We start from the raw sequence: 27973 nt of genomic DNA, 5'->3' as shown, positions 1-27973 counted from the left end.
ATCAACATCACTTACAGATTACAAGTGTGTTTTAGTTATCTAAACATAACAATGTCTGCACTAGAGAATCCTGAAACTATCCACCCTGTTCCATTGTGTTGGAAGAACATTATCACACACCACTCATCTTAAAAAATAATAATTGATATTTCAACCTCAAATTTATTTGACACGCTTACCTGATTCAGGCGGAACCTACAGAGAGCAACATATAAGTACTTTATTCACCTGCAGAACCATTAATAGTATATTATTTGTAGCTGTGATATTAGATTATGTGGCTTTTGCATTGATTATATGTTTGTTTTTGTTTTTTTAAATCGACTTCAGTTAATTGAAGGTGCTTCTAAAGAACAAAGAAATGACCTTGGGATCACAAGCTTAGATTATTATTACTACCTTAGTCAATCTGGATCTTACAAAGTGGACGACATTAATGACAAAAGAGACTTCCAAGAAACCATGGTAACCTAGTTATGCTCACTTTGGCTTATTGCATGCATGCTAAAGTCAGTTTATGCTTTGCTTTATTGTTGCAGCTCATAGCTCTTATAAGTACATTATCTAGATTTAGACATTATCTGGTCTTTATTGATTATAAGTCCTCTAAGGGACTACAATTAAATTGTATGCAAACAATTGCATACAATTAAATATCCTCCAGGGCATTGCCTGGATCCTCCCATTATGGTTAAATTTAGGCATCTGAGAGGGGTTATTGTTTAGGATTAGAATGTGGTGGAGATTAGGTGTAAACAGCAGAGAGGAACACTAGGTTTTGAGAGTGTTTAAATTGGTTAGTGGAAGTTGCAGGTACAAAAAGCAATTGCTCAGCCTTTAAATACTCTTAAATATGTACCATAAACTGAATATCAGTACAGAATATATAGGAAAATGTAATTGCATCATAAAGGTGGTATCCAATTAGCCATGATAATGCAATCCATGATCGTGGCTAAAGTTATCGGACCTATCTCCCAAAAAATTATTTTATTGCATACTGAGCGCTCCTGTTTTTTCACCTATTCTATTCCAAAATGGCAGTAATGGGATTTGTGCGATAATTCTAGCCGGCAAAACCAGACATAAGTGTAGGAGAAAATGAGGAAATCTACTTGTACCCCCCAAAAAGGTAAACTAATATAGGAAAACATTATGGAGGATATTAAATTAGTACCGAGTTTTCCGACAGGAAACCGGCACTAATTCAACCGTTGGCTATTCAATTGCGGGCGTTTTCGACAGGTTTTTGCTCCGTTTTCACCATGCCTTTTCGATTTTTCTTTTTTTTTTTTGTCGAATCGGCATGGGCGAAAACGGACCAAAAAACTGTATAAAATGCACGCTTATTCGACAAAACACGTGGATCGCCGGTGAATTCGCCGATCCATGTGGTTTTCGCCCGGCCGGATTTTTCGACAAGCCGGAATAATGGGCCGGGCTTTGAATAGGTCGAATGTGAATTCAACCTGCAAAACTGGCAGAAAGTGCAGGTTTTTTTTACACTAATTATGGTCTATTAGTGACCATAATAAAAGTATTTGGTATATTTAAATTGGGTCAAATGGCTGTTATATGCATTTTTTGAAAATGTGAAAAAATTATAGAAAGCATTTTTTTTCAGCAAAAGTAGTACTTTCATTACATTTAGGGTACATAAAAATGTGTAAAAGTATATATTTGGGTAATTTTAGGGGACTTTAAAAAAAAAAGTGTAAACAGACCAATTACTCCCACCTGCAAGCATAAAAACACTTGTCCCACTCATAAAGCACCCCACTATACCTTGTATCCCAATTTCCACCCCTTTGCATTTTTTTACACCATAAATGATATGTCATTATTTGCCAAATATAAATAATGAAAAACAGCTAAGTGCCTACTTAGTAATTCAGGGGGGTGTCCCAGAGGTCCTGAACCAAATCCTCATATTTTTACCTTTTGAAATATGGATTTTGCACTACTTATCACCTGCTCAGAGATGGTGAAGAGAAATTTGCGATAAACCCTATGGAGACTTTTTTCGCTGATAACTTGGTATCCAATTAGCTGCAAAAAGTTATCGCAAATGCAATAAAATATCGACTCCGCGTTATCGCGGCTAATTGGATACCCCCCTAAATATGGAAGAAACGAACAAACTTTTTTTAGCAACGTACTTTGTGGTTATATACAGTCATTTAATGAGTCTGCCCAAAACATACCGTACAAAATTAAGTTAAACATATATTATTTTAATAAAGAATATCCAAACAATTATACAGTGACAGTATTTTCTGGAAATGTACATATTCTTTTTTAAATAATATATTTTTTGGATCACTGTACAGTAAAACGTCCATTATGCAAGTTTTAGCATTATAGCTCTAGTGGACTAAATTGATGAATAGAAAATGAATTCAACATGGTGAAGCTGGGCTGAAGTCTATAACACTTCTCATTTTTCCCCCTCCTAGCATGCCATGAACGTGATTGGGATCTTTGCTGAAGAGCAAGCTATGGTGCTGCAGATTGTAGCCGGGATTCTACACCTGGGCAATATTAGCTTCAAAGAGAAAGGAAACTATGCAGCGGTGGAGAGTGAGGAGTGTAGGTATTTGTACACAGACTGTTCTTGTGAGACACCAGTGTAGGCATAGGCAGCTTGGGCATTTACAGCTGTTTTTTGACTGCCATGGTTTGCAGATGACAGTTCCAACAGGACCATAAGATACAAGCAGCAATTGGGAGGAATAAAATACACCAATAACACACACTGCCACACATTTATATGCACAAACACACATCCACACATTGACATGCATACGAAGACTGTGTTAGAGTTAGAAGCATATTAAGGGTCTGTCTTAAGGCTGGGCGATTTTGAGCTGAGAGCAGGTCCCTTTTGGTGTGTTGAGCTGCTTTCAGCTCAAAGCCCCCCAGTGTGTATGGACGATCGATGAGCGGCCGCCGTTCATCTACTGGTATTACCAGTAAATGAATGGCGGGGTGAGCGGCTTTCTATAGCGTCCTGCTATGGAAAGCCGCTCACCCCCACTGACATCACTGGGCAGGGGGGAAAAGCACTCAGTGTGTATGCACTGAGCGCTTTTCAGCCCAGCAATGTCAGCGATCATCGCTATGCATACTCGCCGGGCAAAAACGCCCAGTGTGTATTGACCTTTAGAGTTACTGAGTACAAAATACGCACCAGGAAAAAAAAATGTTGTGCTACCGAGAGGGGGTATCTGAATTAAAACATAATTTAGAGTTGTAAGAGGCTTAAGTCTAGCACAACTATAAATACAGTGTGACAGTAGGACTGGCCAGTATGTGTGTTCCACATGCATGAGCATGTAATAATCAAACAATGTTTGCATTTATATAACAAGCGATATATTTGCTTTGCAGCCCATTTCCTTCTCGTATCCAGTATTATGCCATGTCTATACAGTACCTATACTAATATAAATAGAACTCTATAGACACTTACAGTACTCACAGATTGGAAAGCAAATTATTTCCAGGTAGCCCTGAATTCCACTCAGTGCCAGATTAACAAGGCAGCTGTGGCTTTCGCCTGAGGCCCCCCCCCCACACACACCAAATAGCTACATCACTGGTGTGGCGGGCACGGTGGCATAAGGTAACTGTATGGCATAGTGTGAGCTGGGAGCACTAAAGTGCGTTTAACATTTAAACATTTGTGGTTGAGTATTTACACATTTTACTTTTTAATAACATTGACCGTGTTATCACACTGACAATTTTATTTGTAAGGGCCCGTACAGCTTAGTTGTCCTGGACCCCCACATATGTTAATCTGGCTCTGCCCCAACTCAGGCATAATTATATCCCCAAAAAATATCTCTCCCCACTTTATTATAGTGCTCTGCCCCACCAGTGCATCCCCTCCCCCAAACAATCATACAACCCAGCAATCAATAAGAAGGGAATAGTGAAATAATGATTTTATTTCTACATTTTTTTTGTATTCTTTAGTCTTATTTCAGAAGGCAGTCAAGTAACAGAACCAACAAAATTAATTCCGTACTACGCTGTTGTTCCCACAATCCCATTCTATCCTATTCCCAAAGAGAACTCCAACATGCGACAGAAGTTGCAATCCCCAGTGTACAAATCTTGTTGGGACTTGTGGTTCCATAAAAACTGGAGAGATACAGGCTACATAATTGTGGTCTGCTTAATCAGCCTACCCTAAATTTTCCCCCCAATAAGTTTAAATAAAAATACTCTGCTTATTGCCAATTCCCTCTCAGCGAGCTCACCATGGTCACTCAGCCCAAGTCAACAAGCCAAAGTGCTGATTGGAATACTCTGGGGGTGGGAAAGAATGTAATTTCCCCCCCCCCCCCCCCCCAAAGTGCCATTCCTGCTAGTAAGCTAAAGGCATACCTCCCAACATGACCCTCTCCAGGAGGGACACAGTGCTCTGCTCCTGCACTTCCCTCTTAATCTATGATTGCCATCACCTGTGCTGAAACACCTTTATTATCCATTTACCTGTTCAAAACAGGTGATAGCAATCATACATTAAGAGAAAAGTCCAGAAGCAGAGCATTCTGTCCCTCCTGGAGAGGGTCATGTTGGGAGGTATGTGAAGGTACAGCTTGAAACAGTGATGATTCAGTGCTCAAGAGACACAGATCAGTGTAGTAACTTTATTGCTTCTCCTGATTACCTGAAAATGAAAGCATCTGCTGCATTAATATTATAGCAGCAAATCTTCTTCACAAACAGGTCACCTCTTGTGGTCCAAAGAAGACATGGTAGATCCCACAGCATGCTTTAACATTCTGTAATTACAGCTGGATAACATGTGAGCTACTGTACAAATTGCTCATTGTTGGATTAAGGAGCAAGTGTTGGTGCCTTTTGTGATCAGTTTACAAATACTTTTATTTGTAACTAGTGACACTTTATCCTTTGTGTTTGTTACTATAGTATTATAAATAGACCACATGTTCCTGTAATTAGGGAAGCAACAAGTGTAATCTGTGACTTTGAAAGATTAGTTATTTTTGGGTACAAAAGCAAGTCAGCTGACTGCAAACTACAAGCCGTTACTTCAGCTGTCATTTTCACCAGCTTGGTTCAAGAAGATCTCCTCGGAGCAGGATCTTTACCCCAACTTGTGTCGCTTCTCTCCTGATGGATGAGAGTCTTGCAGGATGGCAGTGCCCCTATGCACAGCACATATTTACTCACCTAGTGACTAGCACTAATGTTAACCATATTTCATGGCCTGATCAGTCACCAGATCTAAATCCAGTTGTTCATTTATGGGCTTGTCTAGAGACCGCATCATACCAAAGACCGCATTTTCCACCACCACCAAGCCCGCATCGGTTGAGTGATTTTCTTGTGGAAATTCAGTGCTACACCCCTCTTGCATAATTGGTAGACTCTATGCCATAGTGCATTCACGTTGTATTGGCCGCACGCAACTTTTCAACATCTTGTTGGGTGGCTCTGTGTTCACATCTATTGTCCATCAACTGTACAGCCGCATTGATTGTTTTCTCGTGTTTTCTTATTCCTAACTGTCTTCTCATTAGCAATAGTTGAAAAATAACAATATATTACATTACAAGTGTCTTGCATGTGACATATTTTATAGGCTTAGTGCCACCATTTTTAATTAGAAAATGAGGACAGCTCTGTCATTTATATACAAAGAGTAGCTTTTTTGTTGGTGCCAAAATATCCTTTCTGATCTTTCAATAGCAACTCAAAAGTTCATATGTGTTGCAGGCATCCTGGGACATGTCCAGTTACAAATAATTTTTACTCCACATACCCTTTCTTCCTCACAAGACGTAGTGTGAGGATCATATGCCAGGGACACCTGCATGCCTAATGCACTCACCCCTGCACACTGCACTGCATCCTCTCCCCTGCACACTGCACTGCATCCTCTCCCCATGGTGACAACTGATGCTCCATGCAATCAGTCCCTCACTTTAGAAACTAACACAACACAGTTTGCATCCTCTATTACAGCACTATGCATCAGTACATCAATGTGGCCTTTATAAATTGCACAGCACTTTTCTAAACCGACAGAGATAAATGGTACATTGATTTTTAATGAAGAGTTATTGATATCACATCTACACATTATGTTCATTTGTAAGTGAAAGTCTGTTAAAGCTGATTCTTCCCCATTAAATGAGCTATTACCTGACATGAAATCCATTCTTGTAACCATGTACCTGTCCTTGCTTATTTCATTGCATTCAGTCAGAATAGTTTTGTAACATTAGCTGTAGTATGGTATACAGATATATACAGACAATGTGGCCACAATCTGCTATTAATCGAGAAGAAAGGCTAGGGTGGAAGTGAAGTCCTTTTTAATGTTCAGAAATTGCTTCCAGCATCCTGGCAATATTAAGATCCGGTAGGGACGCACTGTATTTATTTCCGCTAAAAGCAATCCATCCAATAATATGTTGTCAGAATCATTAAACTCAAGTTAAAAACATAAAATAAAGAAGTGCGTAGCGGGCAACATTCTAAAATTATTTCTAGGCATAGTTATTATGGGCAGATGCATCCAAACTATGCCCCCCATCATGATATAGGGGGTAATTCAGAGTTGATCGCAGCAGCAAATTTGTTCGCAGTTGGGAAAAAACGTGCACTGCAGGGGGGGGCAGATATAACATTTGCCGACAGAGTTAGATTTGGGTGGGTTATTTTGTTTCTGTGCAGGATAAATACTGCCTGCTTCATTTTTACACTGCAATTTAGATTTCCGTTTAAACACACCCCACCCAAATCTAACACTCCAACCCCCCCCCCCCCCCCCCTGAAGTGCACATGGTTTTGCCCAACAGCTAATATATTTGCTGCTACGATCAACTCTGAATTAGGCTAATAGTTACAGGATAAAATACTGTTTTTTTATGTTTTAAATGTATCAATATTTAATCATGTAAAATGTGTGACACAAAAAAAAATATTAATTGGATTAGAGAAATACCCAAACTTCTATGTATATACTCATTGTATAATGCCTACGGATCAACGCCCTGTCCACTCAGGGAGTCAAACCAAGTCAGTGGTGGTGTTTGCTGCTTTGCCGGGTGAAGAGGAATCCAGAAACTCCTGCCCAGAATTCAAATATAAACAAAGTCTTTTCTGCAGTAGGTTCCCCAAGTGAAAAATCAATACTACCTCTTGAAAACCAGTTGATAATTAAGTATTCTGGGAATTTGTTATAAATGACTGGTTTTTAAGAGGTATTATTGGTTTTGTTAGGGGGCCTGTCTACAACAGTATTCTGTATAAGCTTAGACAAGTTGTACTTCTCCAGCTGTTATCTGAGAGGTCATGCTGAAACCTGTAGTTTTATAGTAGCACACGTTGTTAAGCTTGCTATAGAATATCATTTATGTTATTTAGTAGTCATATGATCAGCACCTGAGTGACGATAAGGTATAAATGATCCGGATATTTGCTCTGTATTACATTGCTTTCCTATGTTTACAGTTCTAGCATTCCCTACATTCCTTCTGGGTATAAATGAAAGTCGTTTAAAGGAGAAGTTGACCAGCAGGCAAATGGACAGCAAGTGGGGTGGCAAGTCAGAGTCCATTAATGTGACGCTAAATGTGGAGCAGGCCTGCTATACCAGAGACGCTCTAGCCAAAGCACTTCATTCTCGTGTCTTTGATTACCTCGTAGATGTAAGTATCACTTTCATGAGAGCGATATGTTTGTTACACTATGACAGGGCTTTCTAACTGGGGCCTGTAAGCCAGATATAACACCCCAAATTTGTTTGTTTTTGCTTTGTTCTGTGGCCCTTCTCTACCTTGCATAGACTTGGTTGGATGACATCACATTGATTATTCATAGTATGCAGACTCCAACAAACAGGTATCAAAGAGACAGAGCCTGCTTCATTTTATACAACCTGTAGTGTTATAATATAATAAACATAAATGTATTATATTGTTTTTACTAACTTCATACCATTTGCAGGTGGAGAGCTGTTATTGAGAACCAGCTTATGCTAAGTGTGAGTTTGTGGTAGGTGTTTCCTAGTTGCTGGTAAACAACCAATCGCAAAACATCTTGTTACTGTACCTCACTCCATGAGGTTTGGAATCTGTCTTCTAAAATTAAGAGATATCATTTAAATATTTGCTTTTTCAGCGATGTTATGATGAAGAATAAAGTCAGAGCTATTTTAATGCCATCAAAAGAAATGGGTATAACCTAAACACGTAGACATGTTTTATATAATGCTAGAGTGACGCCCCACCTAATGAAATGTCAAGAAATGTATTTAACAGACGACATAGCCTCAACTGTCCAGTATTCAATGCAAAGCCTATTCTGATTGCTAAGACAGTGTACGTTGTACAGAGAGATCTATTGATAGATATATAATGCAGAGACACGAAGTAATGCTGAGAGCATTCTGGTGACCTCCATACAATACAGAGTGCATTCTAGGGAGCAATATAAAAAATACCCAATCTAGGTACTGTTTCTATAATTCAGTCTATGTACTGTCTCCTAGCTAACACAGTGTAGTTGTTTTCTAATGAATAGTATAAATCCAGTCCCAATTTTGGTGGCTAACAGAACACACCCTCTTTACTCCCTACCATTAGGGTACTCTTGAGCATGGTTCTGGTTTCCTGCTTAGTGATTTCAGAAAGTCGCAAGTGCTTTAGGTTGGTTTAGCAAACAGTTTAAACACAGCACCCACAACAATAATTTCAATATAGTGCTAATTACAACCTTATTGACATCCAGAGACTGTTGCCACCTCCTGCAGTTAACTAAGCTGTGCGTGCTTGGATATGTTTGTAAGTTTTGGGGACCCTAGGAGCAAAACCCCAGCCCACTGCAAACATGAAGGAACAGCATGGCATCTTCAAAGCTAAGAAAATGGCACCTTCATGTCAACAGCCTATGCTCTATGTGCAAAAAATGTATTAAAGAGGTCTTTGGGCTATAAGCCTGAGCAGAGATGTGAGACTGGAAATATGTTCTGCACTTTCCAGAGCTTCGCAGTTGGAATAGTAGAGTATATTTAAGGAATTCATGAGACGTGTGAGAAAAGCCACTTGATTAAGGGTTGTTGCTAGGGTCTGATTAAGCTGTGATACTGCCAAATCAGGAGAGGAGAATGCAGATATTGACGAGAGTTCATACAGAAAGTTAGAAATTTGTTGAAAATTAGTAGTTGTTTTCTGCAAGTATGACAGAACAAAATGCAGGTGCACACTCTAAATACTCACACCGCTAATCAGACTAATTATAATAAACTCTGAAATATAACATAGAATAAATTTGAGGTGCTTATCATACTTTTGGACCACCAACCGCGATTAGATGACCTTGGGGTTAATTCAGAGTTGATTGCAGCAGCAAATTTATTAGTAGTTGGGCAAAACCATGTGCACTGCAGGGGGACAGATATATCATGTGCAGAGAGAGTTAGATTTGGGCGAGGTGTGTTCAAACTGAATCTAAATTGCAGTGTAAAAATAAAGCAGCCAGTATTTACTCTGCACAGAAAAAATATAACCCACACAAATCTAACTCTCTCTGCAAATGTTATATATGCTCCACCTACAGTGCACATGGTTTTGCCCAACTGCTAACAAATTTGCTCTGCTCTTCGTTCCACCCTGTCTGTTTATGTAACCCACTGTCATTACAATGTCCGGCTGCACTTGAATGGCCCGATTTCTCAGAAGATGGGCCGCTTGGAGAAGACTGTTGTAGATGACTCTTAGTTCCAGAATGTTTATCGGTAGGCCGGCTTCCAGACTTGACCACCTTCCTTGGAAGGTTTCCCCTTGAGTGACTGCGCCCCATCCGTGGTTAGAAGGATCCAGTCCTGAATCCCGAACCTGCGGCCCTCCAGAAGGTGAGGTAATTGCAGCCACCAGAGGAGTGAGATCCTGGCCTTTGGCGACAAACGTATTCTCTGGTGCATGTGTAGAGGAGATCCCGACCACTTGTCTAGGAGATCCAGTTGGAAGGACCGAGCATGAAATCTCCCGTACTGCAGAGCCTCGTAAGAGGCCACCATATTCCCCAGAAGGCGAATGCACTGATGAACCGACACCCGGACTAGCTTCAGGACATCCCGGACCATTGTTTGTATCACCAACACTTTTTCTTCTGGAAGAAACACCCTCTGCACTTCCGTGTCGAGGATCATTCCCAGAAATGACAACCTCCTGGTTGGTTCCAAATGTGATTTTGGAAGATTCACGATCCATCCCATGTTTCCTGAGAAGCTGGGTCGTGAGATCTATGGACTGTATCAGCTTCTCCTTGGACAATGCCTTTATCAGCAGATCGTCCAGATGTGGAATTATGTTCAACCCCTGTCTGCGGATGAGAACCATCATTTTTGCCATCACCTTGGTGAATACCCTCGGTGCTGTGGAGAGGCCAAATGGCAGGGCCTGGAATTGAAAATGACAGTCCAACAGTGCAAATTGGAGATAAACTTGATGCGGCGGCCAAATCGGAATGTGGAGGTATGCATCCTTGATATCCAGAGATACCAGGAATTCCCCCTCCTCCAGACCTGATATCACCACCCTTAGAGACTCCATTTTGAACTTGAACTCCCTCAGAAAGGGGTTTAGTGATTTTAAGTTCAGAATGGGCCTGACCGAACCATCCGGTTTCGGTACCACAAAACGGTTCGAATAGTAACCTTTGTTTTGCATCTGGGTAGTATGAATGTCATTTTTAGATTTCTCACAAATATTTAAGATGCCCGCTCTAATATATATATATATTGTAAATGCCTGCACATCTTATTACCAAATCCCATAAATGTGCGCTTACATCGCACAACACCTCATAAGCATACCACAGCATCCCATGAGAGAAAACGATACACCCACACATTATCGGAGTTCCAAAGCTCAATGAAGTATATATTTCTTGTTAAAAGGATTTGGATACAATATATATTACAAAGTACAGTATACCTATAGTTATATGGTTACACTCACACCGAAAACAGTTAGAACATAGTTAAAACACAGTTACATATAGTTACAGTTAAATGCCTGCGATACAATTACCAGATCCTTCTCATATAAGTTTGTCCCTCCATATGACTCTGTCTTTCTCTCTTTCCTCTGTAAAATCATGCAAGACCTCCATCTCCCTCTGAGACCACCAGCAACTGACCCCGACCCCCCTAGACAGGAACTACTTTCCTGTGTCTTGTTCCTGGGGGAGGGGTCTCTCCTGCACGATTCAGTCACTATTCTCTTTGTATATGCTGATCAGGTTCAGCCCTGAAAACTGCTAAAAGGGTTGGCTTTAGTTCCCTGTTCACTGTATCATTCATTGTTCTAACAAAGTGATTTTAGCTTTTATACATATAATCATAACTATCTGCTGCAATGTCCCACAACTTCACAACAAGTATCAAATTAATCTACACACCAATCTGCTTGTTTTAATAGCAAACATGACAGGTGTATCTGGTTCCGTTCAAATAATACACATTCATGACATTAATTCATTAGGTGATTGTAAATGACCATGATATCCGGCGCTTGATATTATTATAATTATGTACTGTATGAAATAAGTGTCGAATCCATCTCTGTGCCATGTCCGTGTAAATGCGTGTGTTACCATATATTGCTGTGCTCGCTGCGCATATTTGCAAGTATAGCGACTTAAATGTGTGCAGTTTGTATGTTCTTTCTATGTAATATTTTTGACTTTGACAGTCCACCCTTTGGCAGTCACCAATAACTGCCACTATCTAAACAATTTAAGCAGAAAAATATAGAATACCATGAACTATCTAAACAATTCAAACAGAAAAATATATGTCATCATGTAAGTACCTTTTTATGATTGGGTAAAGGGAGGAGAGGAGAAGGTGGGAAAAGGTATGACCTAGTGAGATAGTAGAAGCATGTGTGTATGAATCCATGTTTGAGGGGTCATGTATCATCGTGCCATACGTGTTTTAAATCAAGCTTAGAGGTATTGCGAAGTATACATTTGAATCCTTCTTATCCCGTATTAAGGGTCTGTGGATGGGCTGTCAAACTCTACCGAGCTCTTTTCGGCTTTTGGTTGCAACAAATGGGGAGCACATTTAGTTGATGATACATGAATGGGGGAAATATGTGAGTGCTGATATCTGTGTCTATATTCCCTATCGACTATATGTGTCATTACCTGAAGGTTGTAGAGGTGAAGATAAGAAGCAATTATTATAAATGCAGTCGTAAACTATGTGAGTATAGTATGCATTTCGCCGATTGAGGTCTTGTCTTGTGTCTTGTCTTGATGTACATGTTGTCTGAAGTCTCTCGATGCTTTTGCTATAAATGGCGACAAAAGCTTTTCCATTGTCCAGAAAGTTACAGTTTAAAAAATATTTGGGCTTTCGTAAAAATTTAAAGTCACTAGGGATATTGGGGGTCTGTGGTATGGTCCATCAATGGTCTGTATAAAAAGAGGTTGTCAAATTCTTCTTCCAAGCGGATGTCTTTGTACCTTGGAGGAAAACAAAGGAGAAACGGGTGAAAGAAACGGACAGTGGAATCACATTTTTTATCACAACATTGTCTCTATCGTTGGGTCATAAATCAAATTTGTTGTTGTTATTACAGTGTCCTCGCTCCTCAGACTCATCACTCTGGTATTACCTTTACACTTCGTTAAAGTCCGAACGCATCTAAATATCAGACCAACCAATATGACGACTCCCAGAATACACAAGAGAAATTTCCCTATATCCATAATAATACCTTGAGCCCATTCTCCTAAACCAGAGAACCAATTTTGTGGGTTCAACCATGACACCCAACCGGTCAGCTCATTACCCACAGCAGCGAGTGTGAGATTGTGTCTCCTTCGGAACTCCCACTTTAATTTTAAAATGTCATCCATCTTTTGGTCTATGACCTCGGCCGGGTCCTCAGTGCTGTTTGTAACGTACGTGCAGCACTTTATTCCATATTGAGTTGCTAGGGTGACACAATACCCGCCTGTCACAGCTGTGAGGTAATTGAGAATCATCCTATGCTGAACCAGTTCTGTTTTGTAGGCTTGTAACTCTCTCCCAGTATACCTGAATGTGTCGTCATACATTTCGGTGATATTGTCTAATAAATTTGCTAGCGCAGATATATCTATAATTTATCACTCCTCTGGCGGTACAAGTGATATCTAAAGCGAGTAGGACTTGAATCCCGGTGGATTCATGGATCAGGTCAGAGGCCGGATGCTCTGTTCTTTCTATCAGGTGCCGTTTAACGACGTGCTCGTAATGAGTGTGAGTATAAGGAGCTTGGGCACCGTGGTGAATATCTTTCATTTTGTTATGGGATACAGTCATTAATTCAGGCAGTACTTTTCCAATATAACATAATCCCTCTGAGTTTGGGGCAAGCCACTTATACGCCTTCCTCCCGCATATGAAATATGCATCATCGGGGAGAACATATGGGACGGAGTATGACATTACCATGTTACAAATTTTCCATGTGAAATCTCCTAACCCTAATTCTCCCATCTGTTTAGTACACGTGTCTGTTTGTACGACATGTGCACAGTGTCCTGGTGATACTTCTCCAACTCGCATGGTCCTACTTCCTAAAGTGTACCTATACCGGAAATATTTTCCATTCTCGACTATCTTGCGTATAAGCTCTGTGTCTATGGGCATTCTGTCGGCTCTATGTGAAAATGTCATGGTTTGATTACTCCATGACACTTCCCAATTTCCCAGCTTTCGGGGATTGGAAATGTTAAAGCACACTAAGGATCTATCCACATGATATTGGTGGAGCTTCAAACTAGGAGGACTAGAGATATTAAACCTCTTGTCCACCGGCCTCCCACCACTTAACTCAAGTACCTCTCCTACAGTTAAAGGGAATGGTACTAGCCCTGATTTGCTATGGCCTTGAGGTACTTGAGAGCATACCCAAGAGTCTGTCTGATTTAACACTTTACCCACTAATGAGTGATAGTCACCCAATGGATGCCGGTCCATGTGGATATTTAAACTGGACTGACATTTCTTGATGCACCCATCCTCAACTATGTTGTCGCAATGCCTACAGATGCAGTTCTCTTCAGCTAACAATCCTTCACAATGTCTATAAATAACATGGCTGCTAGATCGTTTTCCGGTACTCGCCTTTGCTCGGTGATTGTGCTTCTATTGGAAATTTACGCCTCCGTCTCTGTCATCGGAAACCCATTCCGGATCCTTTCTCGACCTCACTGGTACTCTCACCGAAACAGACTGCTCTGGTCAACATCATGGTCAACAGGAAAACACGGACTGCAGTCTCTTGGGGCGAGTCCATCTTACAGGAGGAGAAAGAGAAATTTGTAATGGGGGTACAAAAAAAAATACAAAAAAAAAATACTTTGAGGGGAAAGAAAAATGTTACGATGTCTTTTGTCCTCTAGTCTTGTTGTTCTTCTTGCTCTGCTGTCATCTCAAAGGTGCTGTCTCTCAGTCTTCCAAACGAACACTCGGGTGATACAATATTCCTTCCAAATCTGTGATCTTTCTGTAAGGAGCAAAAAATCTTGCATTACCATTTGTCTAACTGATGTGTGACATACCGTCTTTAAAGCATGAGAACATGAGAGAGAAGAAAAAAACAAACGAGGGAGAGAACAATTCATATATATGTGTTACATAAAACAACAAACAAAAAAAAACATTGTCAGATCTTCTGTTCACCATCAGGCTGTCACACCAACACATCCATTGGTATCTTTGCGCAGTCTCCCCCACCAGTATTTCCACACTCCACTTTTTTGTGCCTGGCCAGGACACACCGATGTCGGTAGGTCACACTGGGGTTAGGTAGACCTCTGCAAAGACCAAGTAGCTATGTGATGTTTGAGTTCTGCCGATGAACGTCAGAGATGGGGAAAAAAAACATTTACAAATAAATTACAACGTTTACCCGGCCGTTCCTGTGTCTACAAGAAACTGACCTCCCAATTTCATTAACTGTAACCTCAGGCTTACTATCAGTCTTAATGATCAGCTTTCCTGACTGCATATTACAGGTGCGGCCCAAACTCCTTCCTATATGATCCCTGATTACAATTTTGTGTGTCATAACTTTGCTCATGTCTTTGTCTAGGGGGTTTATATACCTTCTGTGGTTCTTTAAACCTACAATCTCGTGCATAATGACCTTCCTTCTGGCAATTATAACACCTTATCACCTTTGACTTACCCACAGGGATCTGAGTCTTCTTACCTCTCTGTGCTTCCCTGTGCTTGATGATGTTTTGCTCATGCCCAACAGCGGACTTTCTTAATGCAGTCACCGAGATATTCCTCCAGTTTGGGTTGGTGGTCTGTACCCTTGTTTCAATACTTCCTTTAAACCATTAATTAATACCTTAACCGCTATCTCTGTATGCGGTGCATTTGTTTTGATGTCCGTGATCCCAGTGTCTCTAGCCATTACTTGCAGTGCTCGATTGAAGTAATCAGAAGTACTTTTCCCTTCTCCTTGTCTTATGGAGAGGATTTTGTTCCACTTGACAATGGCTGGGAAATATACTCCTAACTGCAGGTTGATCTGCTTAATACATTCCTGATTGTGTTCCTCCGTACGAGGTACCTCTGTGTCTAATTTACAATCAGCAATAAATTTCGCAGGGTCAACGCTGGAGGGCAAACATGCCCTCAGCACTGCCCGCCAATCTTTGTTGGTGGGTTCTGTGGAGTTTCCTAGTTCTTTAATAAATCTCTGACATGCAACTAGATCTTTCCTGGGATCTGGGAATTCAGACATGATTGCTCTCAATTCCATCCGGGACCAGGGACGGCGCATTGCACTGTCCCTGGCGGGAATTATTCCCTGGGCGTTAGTCTTCCCATTGGGGACTGTGATCACCCTGACAGGACTAAATTCAATTACATCATCTTGTGTTGGTTCTACAATATGAGGTACATTTGTTTGTGCGTGATATATAACACCGTACGTACCTGTGGACACGACCTCACCTGACCCTCCGTTAGGGGGTTTGATTACTGCCTTTACCGATTTGGTCGCGTCCACCTGGATGTCTTGTAGGATGGCTGCTGAAAAAGGTGCCGAGATCGTGCTGGGCTCACTTTCTTGCTGGTAATCCTGAGGGAAGTTTAACATGGAGTGCAACTTGCACGGGTTAACAGTTGTACATTTAACAGTTTTACTTTTATCATTGTTACATTTGTTACAATTACTCTTATCATCTATAATACAGTTGCTAAGTGCATTTTTATCATACACCAGTGTGCCACTCTCTGTAACCACCTTCTCTCCTGTTGCCACATTTTTCTTACCAAAGTGAGAGTCAGCTGTATAAGCTAATTCTCCTTGTATTTCACTTTCCCGTTGCCATAACTGTAAACAATCCTAATATTTGATCCGTCTCTTTGCAGATTTAATGAGACATATCCTTCTCCTTAGATTTTGTAACACCTCTGGGTTAAAACTGCCTACCCGTGGGAACTTTTCCCCATCATGCACAGTCATTCTTTCCCATTCTTTGCACAAAACCTCTGTGTGTGAACCGTATTTTTCACACATGATATACCTTGCCGACCCTGTTGGATGGTTTACTAAATCAACCGGAACCATGGTTGATCGCCCCCTACCTGAACAACTGGCCCCCATCTTTGCAGGCGTTGCCTTCACTACCTCTGACCTTCAAATCAGGGTCTTCAGTGAACCCTTACAAAAACCAAGATGTCCGGGGTAGGCCGACGGTGAAACTTTACAGAGTACCTTCACACACTCTCGCCCACGTTGGCCAGTACTGTAATCAGTGACTCAGAGCTGCTGTACCCAACCTAGGGCCCCTATAAACCTTTATTTACTGAGGCGTGTGGGAGTAGGTTACCCGTCCCCAGCAAGTATCGGTTGTTAGAGAATTCCCGAGTGACCAGCGAACCTCCCTTAAAATAAAAAAAATTACACAAATCACGTTAGAATGTACAAATAGCGTTTATGACCCCTCTAGCGTACGCAAACGGTACTGGGTCAAGTTACAAACTAATGCACACAATTACGTGCGGTACAATCGTATTGCACATAAGCAACTAATCTTATGTGCGGAACGACCAGTGGAATCGAAAATTGTGGCTGCGAATTCCTTCAGCCGGAGCTTAATGGCCTATATGGGTACCGCACCAACCCTTCCTGGTGTTGTGCTTCTTGACTCTATCTATAGCGGACTTCCTAGTCTGCTGTACCTAGACCTCTGGGTCTGTGTCTGGACTTCCTGGTCCGTGACCTCCTGGTCTGTGTCTAGACCTCCTGGTCTGTGACCTCCTGGTCTGTGTCTACAGTAGACTTTTTACTCTGCTATACTCTAATGCTCCTATATATGTTTAACAAGGGATGCCTCCCAAGCCACCACACGCCGTCACTTTCGTGGATGTCCTCACGAGAACTCGACTTCTACGTTCCAACCAAAAATGAGAAAATACTTATATATGTATACACACACTTTCACCTCATATACACTTTACTTTCGTTTCTGCGCAGAAATCCCTTTCATTCAGTAACACAGTCTAGTCCAGAGGAGTTGCAACTTAGAGAAGGATCTATTAGCTTAAAATTTTGGACACTGAGATTGGTTTGCGCTATTATCGCGTTGCCTCCTTATCGCCTACTAAAACAATACTATTGTGTGATTTGTATTACATGGGCGTATCCGTACGCTTCCGTTGCGTAATATACGCTCCGTGCGTCGACCCTTGCGTCGCGTACGTTCGCCCTGCCCCTTGTTAGAGACACGTGTACGCAGGCCAGATATGTCCACAGAAATACAATTAACACGTTTATATCAATGTAAATGATCTTTTAACTGTAATCATCTACCGAGCACCACACAGGTATTTCCTTGTATCTTTAGGCAAAGCCGTGTGTGTGTTTTACAAATTACTCCTTCACGTATTATTTTTACTTTTAACTACCAATAGCAACAAATCTTTCTCAGCACGTTATCAATGATAAATGGCAAACAGGAAGGTGAGATGTGAAAGTACACAGATGAAAATGCAATTCTAAATTAATCTAATAACATACATTGATGTAAGCACGCACATATAGATATTACATATATGTACTAATCACTATTACATATATGAGACCTTATTCAGTGCTTCTAATTTGCATATGAATGTGCTTTTTTTAACTAATCTGTGAAGGCGATTCTCTTCACTGCTAGGGAACAAAACCAGTTACACAGGTTCATTTGCATTTCAATGGCCCATCTCACAAGTAGCAGAGTTAAAGCTCTTGAAGAGAGAAAGAGAGAAAAAAAATAAAAATAAACCCAAAACTTTGTTTTATTTGTGTATTTCCTAAATCAAATATTCCTTTTACTATTAACTTATATTAAACTCTATCTGAGCCACTTATGATTGACTATGATATGGATTAAATAAATGCATTAAAAACTCATTAAATGGTGATTTCTTTTTGACAATGGATGGCTGATTATTTCCTGAGTCAACTGAAAATCAGCCATTCAAAAAAAAAGAAAAGAAATTTGACCTTCCCAAAATGGCCGCTGCTCCTCCCCCTTCCACATCCATGAGGGTTACACAAAATGGTGGACAGACCATGCGGTTCCTTTTGTCACAAAGAAAATCATCATTCAAGCCCCTAAAGTTATTCTAGGCCTGAGCTAAAAACTATCACGCTATGCAGAGCGATTAAAAATACTTTTAAACCTATTTAAACAGATAAACAATCCAATCTGAATCAAACACGATATGATCCATTTGAACCTTGTTTTGCAACAATAAAAATACATTTTAGCATCTTAAATATTATGAGAAACGCCTTGTCCCTTAAAATTTCCTATCAGCGTCTTACTGATACCACAACAATACATTAACGTGGATGTTTTTTTTTTTCCGTCAGCATTTTGCGATGCGTCCATCATTAGCCGGTCAATTACAGCCGCGTTTGTAATGTACAGTGCATCATTAAGAACGTGATATCCCGTGAGAGCCCCCGATTATGAATGTCATTTTTAGATTTCTCACAAATATTTAAGATGCCCGCTCTAATATATATATATATATATATTGTAAATGCCTGCACATCTTATTACCAAATCCCATAAATGTGCACTTACATCGCACAACACCTCATAAGCATACCACAGCATCCCATGAGAGAAAACGATACACCCACACATTATCTGAGTTCCAAAGCTCAATGAAGTATATATTTCTTGTTTAAAAGGATTTGGATACATTATATATTACAAAGTACAGTATACCTATAGTTATATGGTTACACTCACACCGAAAACAGTTAGAACATAGTTAAAACACAGTTACATATAGTTACAGTTAAATGCCTGCGATACAATTACCAGATCCTTCTCATATAAGTTTGTCCCTCCATATGACTCTGTCTTTCTCTCTTTCCTCTGTAAAATCATGCAAGACCTCCATCTCCCTCTGAGACCACCAGCAACTGACCCCGACCCCCCTAGACAGGAACTACTTTCCTGTGTCTTGTTCCTGGGGGAGGGGTCTCTCCTGCACGATTCAGTCATTATTCTCTTTGTATATGCTGATCAGGTTCAGCCCTGAAAACTGCTAAAAGGGTTGGCTTTAGTTCCCTGTTCACTGTATCATTCATTGTTCTAACAAAGTGATTTTAGCTTTTATACATATAATCATAACTATCTGCTGCAATGTCCCACAACTTCACAACAAGTATCAAATTAATCTACACACCAATCTGCTTGTTTTAATAGCAAACATGACAGGTGTATCTGGTTCCGTTCAAATAATACACATTCATGACATTAATTCATTAGGTGATTTTAAATGACCATGATATCCGGCGCTTGATATTATTATAATTATGTACTGTATGAAATAAGTGTCGAATCCATCTCTGTGCCATGTCCGTGTAAATGCGTGTGTTACCATATATTGCTGTGCTCGCTGCGCATATTTGCAAGTATAGCGACTTAAATGTGTGCAGTTTGTATGTTCTCTCTATGTAATATTTTTGACTTTGACAGTAGGAACTGGTACAATTACCTGTGCCTCCACCAACTTCTGGATGGCTCCCGATAGGATAGCCCTGTCTGCCAGCAAAGCTGGCAGGCCTGATTTGAAGAACCGGTGAGAAGGGAGATCTTGAAATTCCAGCCGGTACCCCTGGGACACAATATCAATATCTGGAGTCAGAAGCAGACTCCAAGAATGTGAAATTTCCTTCAACACCTAAATCCAAGCCTAGATTTACAGCTTTTCGGACTAAAAAAAAAAAAAAAAAAAAGGAAAGGGTTATGGCAAACAGTCTCAATCTGACAAGTGGGAGGCCCACTTCTTCTTCAGTTTGCACAGATCTGGCAGCAGTCTATCACAGAAGCCTGGGTGCAAGAGTGGTATCTCACGGTTATGCGTTTGTTTTCAAACAACACCCTCCTCAAAGTTTTTTTTGTACCAGCCCATCTTCAGTGGAAACAAAGTCCAGGGCTTTGCAAGAGGCAGTTCAGAAGTTGCTTCAGTCAGGAGTTATAATTCCTATTCCTCCTGCACAACGAGGACAGGGTTTTTATTCCAACCTGTTTCTAGTGCAGAAGCCAAATGTGTCGTTCCGGCCCATACTCAATCTCAAAGTAATGAACAAGTACATATGGGTGCCTCGGTTTCAGATGGAGACTTTACGTCCATTATTTTGGCCATGGATCCAGAGGATTTTATGGTATCCCTGAATATCCAGGATGCTTACCTTCATGTTCCTATGGCACTGTCCCATCAGCACTATCTCAGGTTTGCTATCCTCCAGCAAGATTTTCAGTTTCAGACCCTACCATTTGGACTGGCTTCAGTTCCCGGAGTGTTCACCTAAATTACGGTGGTAATGGCATTTTATCTCTGTCAGCAGGGGATAAGGATTTTTCCATACCTCAACGATTTATTAATCCTGGCACAATCTGAAGAATTGCTTCAGTGTCATCTGCGGCAGACAATAGCTTGTTTGCAGAGACACGGTTGGCTCATAAATTAGGCAAAGTTGTCCCTGGTTCCATCACAATGGATGACTCACTTGGGGACTGTGTTGGATTTGAGTCTTCAGAGAGTAATTTTACCTCTGAACAAAATATCCCAAATTCATTCAAGTATTCAGGAGCTGCTACACAGTCAAAGGGGATCCATTCATGCAGCAATGCGTGTGATGGGGTTGATGGTGTCGGTATTCGACATGGTGGAGTATGCTCAGTTCCACTCGAAGCCTCTGCAACGTCTGATCCTTTCCAAATGGAATGGTTTTCATCAGACAATAAAAACGCAGACTATGGTTCTTCCTCTGGAAGTAAGGAATTCATTAACCTGGTTGCTGCAGACATCCCATGTGGACAAAGGGAGACCCTTTTGAATATCAGATTGGGAAATTCTGACAACGGATGCCAGCCTTCAGGGCTGGGGAGCGGCGTCAGGAAAGAGTTGCTTCCAGGGTCAGTGGACCAAGGAAGAGAGTTGCCTGCCAATAAATATATTGGACCTTCGTGACGTATATATGGCACTTATTCAGGCAAAGGACATCCTTCACGGGAAACCACTCCAAATCCGCTCAGACAATGCAACGGCAGTAGCGTACCTCAACCATCAGGGAGGAACTCGCAGGCAGAACTTCATTATCCAGCCTTGTCCGCAGTGTTCATTCCGGAAGTCCTAATTTCTCTGTCGACACGCAATTCATGCAAACAAATTAGCTTTACACCCCGAGGTATTCCAAATTCTGTTAGACAAGTGGGGTTTACCGGAGATAGAGCTCATGGCGTCTCATCAGAACAACAAAGTTCCCACATCCGGGTCAAGAACAAAGGATCCCAAAAGTGATCTTTGTGGATGCCCTGTCAGTGAGATGGGACTTTCGTCTGGCCTATGTGTTTCCACCAATCGCCCTGTTACCCAGGGTGATGCGGAAGGCAAAACAAGGAAGGGGCGCCTTATACTAATAGCTCCGGCTTAGCCCAGAAGACATTGGTACACAGATCTGCCGAGGTTGTCGATGGATGCTCCATTCCTACTCCCCCAACGTCCAGATCTACTGTCTCAGGGTCCTTGCTATCACAAGCACCTGGATCGACTGTCTTTGACGGCGTGGCTCTTGAGACCCCATCCTGAAAGCAAGAGGATTCTCACAACAGGTAATTCAAACAATGCTCAGAGCAAGGAAACCTTCCTCAGCTCGCATTTATCACCGAGTATGGCAAACCTATATTCATTGGTGCAGTGACCGGAAATTTGATCCTAGGTCTTTCAGAGTTTCCAGAGTCCTACCAGTCCTTCAGTTAGGAATGGAAAAAGGTCTAAGGGTGGCTTCCTTGAGAGTGCAAGTGTCATCATTGACTGTATGGTTCCAAAAGAAAATTGCTAATCTACAGGATGTGCGCATTTTTTTCCAGGGAATGCTGCACATTCAACCTCCTTTTGTTCCTCCTACAGTGCCTTGGGACTTAAGTTTAGTCCTAAAGGCCCTTCAGGTTGCCCATTTGAACCTCTAAAATGAGTGGATTTTAAATGGTTGACAGCTAAAGTTCTCTTTCTACTAGCTATTGCTTCAGCTAGAAGAGTTTCAGATTTAGGGGCATTGTTATGTCGCCCTCCTTTTCTGATTTTTTTTTTTTATCCAGATAGAGCGGTTCTCAGAACCATATCTGGGTATCGTCCTAAGGTGATGTCTAAATTCCACCTTACCGAAGAAATTGTAGTCCCGGCCTTCCAAGGGCCGGACCTTTCTGCGGGAGATGCATCTTTGGACGTAGTCCGTGCTTTAAGGATCTACGTAAATCGTACCAGTGCCATCAGAAAAACAGACACACTCTTCGTTCTTTCACAAGAGAGGATGGCCTGCTGACAAGCAGACACTGGCAAGGTGGCTTCAAATTATGTTTTCAGAAGCATATTCTCGAGCTGATCTCCCTGTTCCGGCTAATGTCTCTGCTCACTCTACTCGTAAGGTAGGTCCGTCATGGTCAGCACAACGTGGTGCTTCAGCAGAACAGATATGTAAGGCAGCCACATGGTCTTCCATTAAATCATTCATTAGACATTATGCCTTTGATACCTTTGCCTCGGGTGGTATTCATGTGACCGCCGGTCAGCTGACCGACAGTCACGTGACCTCCTCTGTGAGCCCGACGGCTCACTATCCCGATGGTCGGCATGCCGACCAACAGGGACTATTTCCACTCGTGGGTGTCCACGACACCCATAGAGTGGGAATAGAACCCGTGGCGACCGCAGGTCGCCACCGAGCCCGCAGCGTGGCGAGCGCAGCGAAGCCCGCAAGGGGCTTGCTGCACTCGCCCCTCCCCGCCGGGATCCCGGCGTCGGTATGCTGCCGGGATCCACCAGTACTACACCCTTTGCCTCTCAGGACGCTGAATTCGGGTGAAGGATTCTCCTGTCCAATCAGGAGCGTCTCCACCACTAAATTGCATTGGGACATCCCAATGTTATCATGTTGATAACCTGTGGACCCTGCAGGAGAAATAATCGTTATGGTAGACTTACCGTTGAAAACTTTATTTCTCCTAAGTCCACAGGGATCCCACCCTGACGCAGCTGATTTGAGGATTCTTTCACTTACTAACCTCTTCCTTCTTGTAATGAAGGGTGAGCATGTGTGTTCTTCCTGCCTGATTAGGGCTTTCTATGATGCTCCTTCCTTGAGCTTTGAAAAACAACTGAATTGCCTGAGCCAGGAGGCAGGGATATATGGACGGGCCCATTGCATTCTGGGAGGCCAAAAGCTTTGATCGTTTGGTGGCAATCTGCTGTCGCTACCTCATATCCCAATGTTTTCCTTTGGATTTAGGAGAAACAGAGTTATCAACGGTAAGTCTACCATTACAATTATTTTTGTTTTTAATGTTTTCCTATGTACTGCTGTTTTTAAATGAAATGTATATTGATTTTCTGTTATCAGAAAAGGCACTTTAAAAAAATGTATATAAAAAATGCACCTACACCATATTGCCTCTCCAGTTGCAAACTGTACAAAGCTTTAGAAGCATGCAAATCAGTATAGCTGGTTATGCTTGCCGACAATTTTTTATGGGAGGTTGGAGAGTGAATTTATGTATTTTACAACTGACTGTGGATACTTAAAAATTGTGTCAATGGTAAAACCAGTATATTTTTATTGGGAGATTATGACTTTATTTAAAATACAACATGCTGAAGTGTTTTTAACTATTCAATGCTTTCTTCAGTTTATTGGTTTCAGATTAATATGGACAAATTAAATGAATGTGTGGTTTTGATGGATTCCTCAATTTCACCAAAATGCAATTGTACTACCCATGTCTTTGCAGACGTGTCACAGGTTTATTCTTTGAGCCAACAGTACCGTGACAGTTGACCATCCATCACTGTTGAGCTATACGTTACCTTAAGTTACCTCTTACATTTGTTCTGTCAAACATTACATTAATGAATCTTTGTCACAGTACAAACTTACAAATATATCTTGAGGTTTTGCAATCATTGTTTATCTTTTCTTCATAATGTATACCTCATTTACCCTTTAGTATTGATCTTATATGCAGTAATTGTATACTGTTTGTGTATATTGTGGTCTTTGTTGTAAATTACTACAGATAAGTCATAGATCATGTGTTAATTCTAGGATTTCTACATTTAATGCTAGAGGACACATACATTTAATTAAGCAAAATGTTTTATTTCTTTTCAGTCTATTAACAAAGCTATAAAGAAGGATCATGAAGAATATAATATTGGTGTTCTTGATATTTACGGCTTTGAGATTTTTCAGGTATATTAATTAAGTGTTATAGAGGTTATATTGGTTCTAGATATCCATGTGGTATCTCAGAATAACATTTATCCGTTTGTTTTCAGAAAAACGGGTTTGAACAGTTCTGCATCAATTTTGTGAATGAAAAACTGCAACAAATATTCATAGAGCTGACTCTCAAAGCAGAACAGGTAAATGAAGGGAGCCAGCTACCTGCAGTTCAGTTGGGCACACCAGGATGAGTTTATGAATATGTATGCTTCTATTAACTTCTTCTTTAAAATCTTTTTATTGTAGTGACTTAATTGCCCATCATTCCTTTAAATGCACAATAATGCAAGACTGTCATACCTATAGAAATCATTACTAAAGCCTCAATTTATTTAACTCACCACTGCACGCGAGTGGGGCAAGTTACAGTTGCGATGACATGTAAGCGCCGGCAACAGCATTAGATCTCGCGCCACCTCGTGGCCCTATGTGATCCCAGATTCGTGGATTTTTGTACACAGCCCTATCTGCGAATCTAGCGGTACCGTAAGTGCAGCGTATAGTTGCACTTGCACCTGTGAGTAAATCACAGCTAATTGGATAATGGCCAGGAGAGCTAGTTTTATGTTTATTCTGTTTTACTTTATTTTGCTGTCTATGGGGTATATGCAATTCCGGCTGGAATTCGACCGTTTTTAAATTCGACACAATTCGACAGTCACATAACCTCCCGCTAGGACCCGAATTCGACATGTTCAATAAAGATTCTCCAAGTAGAATTCATGGGGTACCTGAAAATAAAATTATACTCGCCAAAATCCAGTGTAGATCTGTCCTCTTCTGCTTTGTAATCCACATACTTGGCAAAAAAATAAAACTCATTTACCCGGACCACGCACTGAAAGGGGTCCCATGTTTACACATGGGACCCCTTTCCCCGAATGCCGGGACCCCCCGTGACTCCTGTCACAGAGGGTCCCTTCAGCCAATCAGGGAGCGCCACGTCGTGGCACTCTCCTGATTGGCTGTGCGCGTCTGAGCTGTCAGACGGCGCATAGCAAAGCCGCTCCATTATCTTCAATGGTGGGAACTTTGCAGTCAGCGGTGAGGTTACTCGCGGTCAACCACTGACCGCGAGTAACCTCACCGCTGACTGCAAAGTTCCCACCATTGAAGATAATGGAGCGGCTTTGCTATGCGCCGTCTGACAGCTCTGACGCGCACAGCCAATCAGGAGAGTGCCACGACGTGGCGCTCCCTGATTGGCTGAAGGAACCCTCTGTGACAGGAGTCACGGGGGGTCCCGGCATTCGAGGAAAGGGGTCCCATGTGTAAACATGGGACCCCCTTTCATTGCGTGGTCCGGGTAATGCGGTTTGTTTTTTGCCAAGTACGTGGATTATAAAGAGAAGAGGACAGATGCTACACAGGATTTTTGTGAGTATAATTTTATTTTCAGGTACCCCATGGATTCTACTTGGAGAAGTGGACCGAGCCTCGTGTCAACATAGCGAAGTATGTGTGTGTCGGTATGCCTATATGTAATAAAGTTTTACTTTCACGGTGTCTGTGTACTGTTTTTATTTGGGTATTTTTTTTGCAGTAGAACTACAGGTACCAGCGGGCCCGTTTTCCCCACGCATGCTGGTACTTGTGGTTCTCCAAGTACCAGCTTGTGGGGGAGGCTTGCTGGGACTTGTAGTTCTGCTACAAAAAAACAATATTCTTTTATTTGAAACAAGGCTATCAGTCCCCCATCCGCAGCCCTTGGATGGGGGGGACAGCCTCGGGCTTCACCCCTGGCCCTTGGGTGGCTGGAGGGGGGGGACCCCTTGATTTAAGGGGTCCCCACTCCTCCAGGGTACCCCGGCCAGGGGTGACTAGTTGGGGATTTAATGCCACAGCCGCAGGGACCGGTATAAAAGTGTCCCCCAGCTGTGGCCTTATCTCTCCAGCTAGTAGAGCCCGGTGCTGGTGTTGAAAATACGGGGGACCCCTACGTCTTTTGTCCCCCGTATTTTTTGCACCAGGACCGGACGCAGAGCCCGGTGCTGGTTGTAAAAATACGGGGTATCCCCTGTCAATTCTTTCCCCGTATTTTTACAACCAGGACCGGCTCAAAGAGCCCGAGGCTGGTTATGCTTAGGAAGGGGGACCCCACATATTTTTTTTCGTGATTTTTAACCCATTCCCACCCCTTCCCACTGAAAAACATGCTCTGATCTCTCCATATTATTTTAGTCAGTAAAAAAAATAAAAATATTTTTTTTTAAAATATATAAATAATACTTGTGGCTCCTAATAGACAAACCAAGTAGATAATCCCTTCTAATATAAATAGATATGCTATTAGCAACAAAAAAACAAACATTTTTTTACATTTTTTTTATTAGATTCCGCCAGCAAAATGAGGTGGACTGAAATTGACGAAATTACTGTCGAAAAGCACTGTTGTCGAATCGACATTCTTCAATTGAATATACTTTTGTCGAAAAGCCGCATTTTTACCATTGCAGACATGTCGAATTTAACAACTGTCGAATTTCAAAAAGTCGAATCTGAAACGTCCGTTTTTTGGTCGAAAAGTACTGTATTGCATTGTCGAATTTTTTTGTGTCGAAAATGCCCCGTTTTTCGACATTTGCGGCAATTCGACCGCAATTGCATATACCCCTATGTATCCTGCTGCCGGTGCTAATTTACCACATGGCAAAAACTGGCTTTTTAGCCCGATGGTATTATCGAGCTATCCTTGCCATGTGGTATATTTCCCTTTTTTGGGCATTAACACATGGGATCCGGGATAAGCTTCGGGACCCATGTGTTATCAGAGAAAAATGGGTCTCTAAGGGCTGCTTATTGGGGATTTTGCTTTGCCTGCCTGAGGCATGCAAAGCATAATCCCTGATAAATTCTGGCATTCAGGGCTAATTGGATAGCCTCGGGGAATCCATTAGCCACAGGAATTTACCACGACTAATAGAATACCCCCCTAAACCTTCTGCCTGTGACAGCTGTTCACAAATGTGTGTCCTGTAACTATGTATAGATGTGTGTTTTTGAACTTTATTTGTTACACTAATTGAGGGACATATTCGGGTTATAGGTCAGTTTTTCCTTTTTGCTAAATATACATCTATGTTAACTGTAACAATGTCTGTTTAAAAGGAAAT

General features: G+C 41.5%; 1 protein-coding gene across 2 annotated transcripts in view; it reads left to right on the top strand.

Moving 5' to 3' along the window:
* MYO1E (myosin IE) overlaps positions 1 to 27973 on the top strand; it is a 347330-nt gene that overhangs the window by 173574 nt on the left and 145783 nt on the right. For both annotated transcript variants that reach the window (XM_063926190.1, XM_063926191.1), the window contains 5 exons: positions 331 to 465; positions 2457 to 2589; positions 7498 to 7694; positions 24747 to 24827; positions 24914 to 25000. In XM_063926190.1, coding sequence (XP_063782260.1) covers positions 331 to 465; positions 2457 to 2589; positions 7498 to 7694; positions 24747 to 24827; positions 24914 to 25000 — 633 coding nt within the window. The remainder of the gene's footprint in view (positions 1 to 330; positions 466 to 2456; positions 2590 to 7497; positions 7695 to 24746; positions 24828 to 24913; positions 25001 to 27973) is intronic.

This window comes from Pseudophryne corroboree, chromosome 6 (genome assembly GCF_028390025.1).
Source record: "Pseudophryne corroboree isolate aPseCor3 chromosome 6, aPseCor3.hap2, whole genome shotgun sequence".
Taxonomy (NCBI): Eukaryota; Metazoa; Chordata; class Amphibia; order Anura; family Myobatrachidae; genus Pseudophryne; species Pseudophryne corroboree.
The sequence above is the reverse complement of the archived record's forward strand: the minus strand, read 5'-3'. Positions and strand labels throughout refer to the sequence as shown.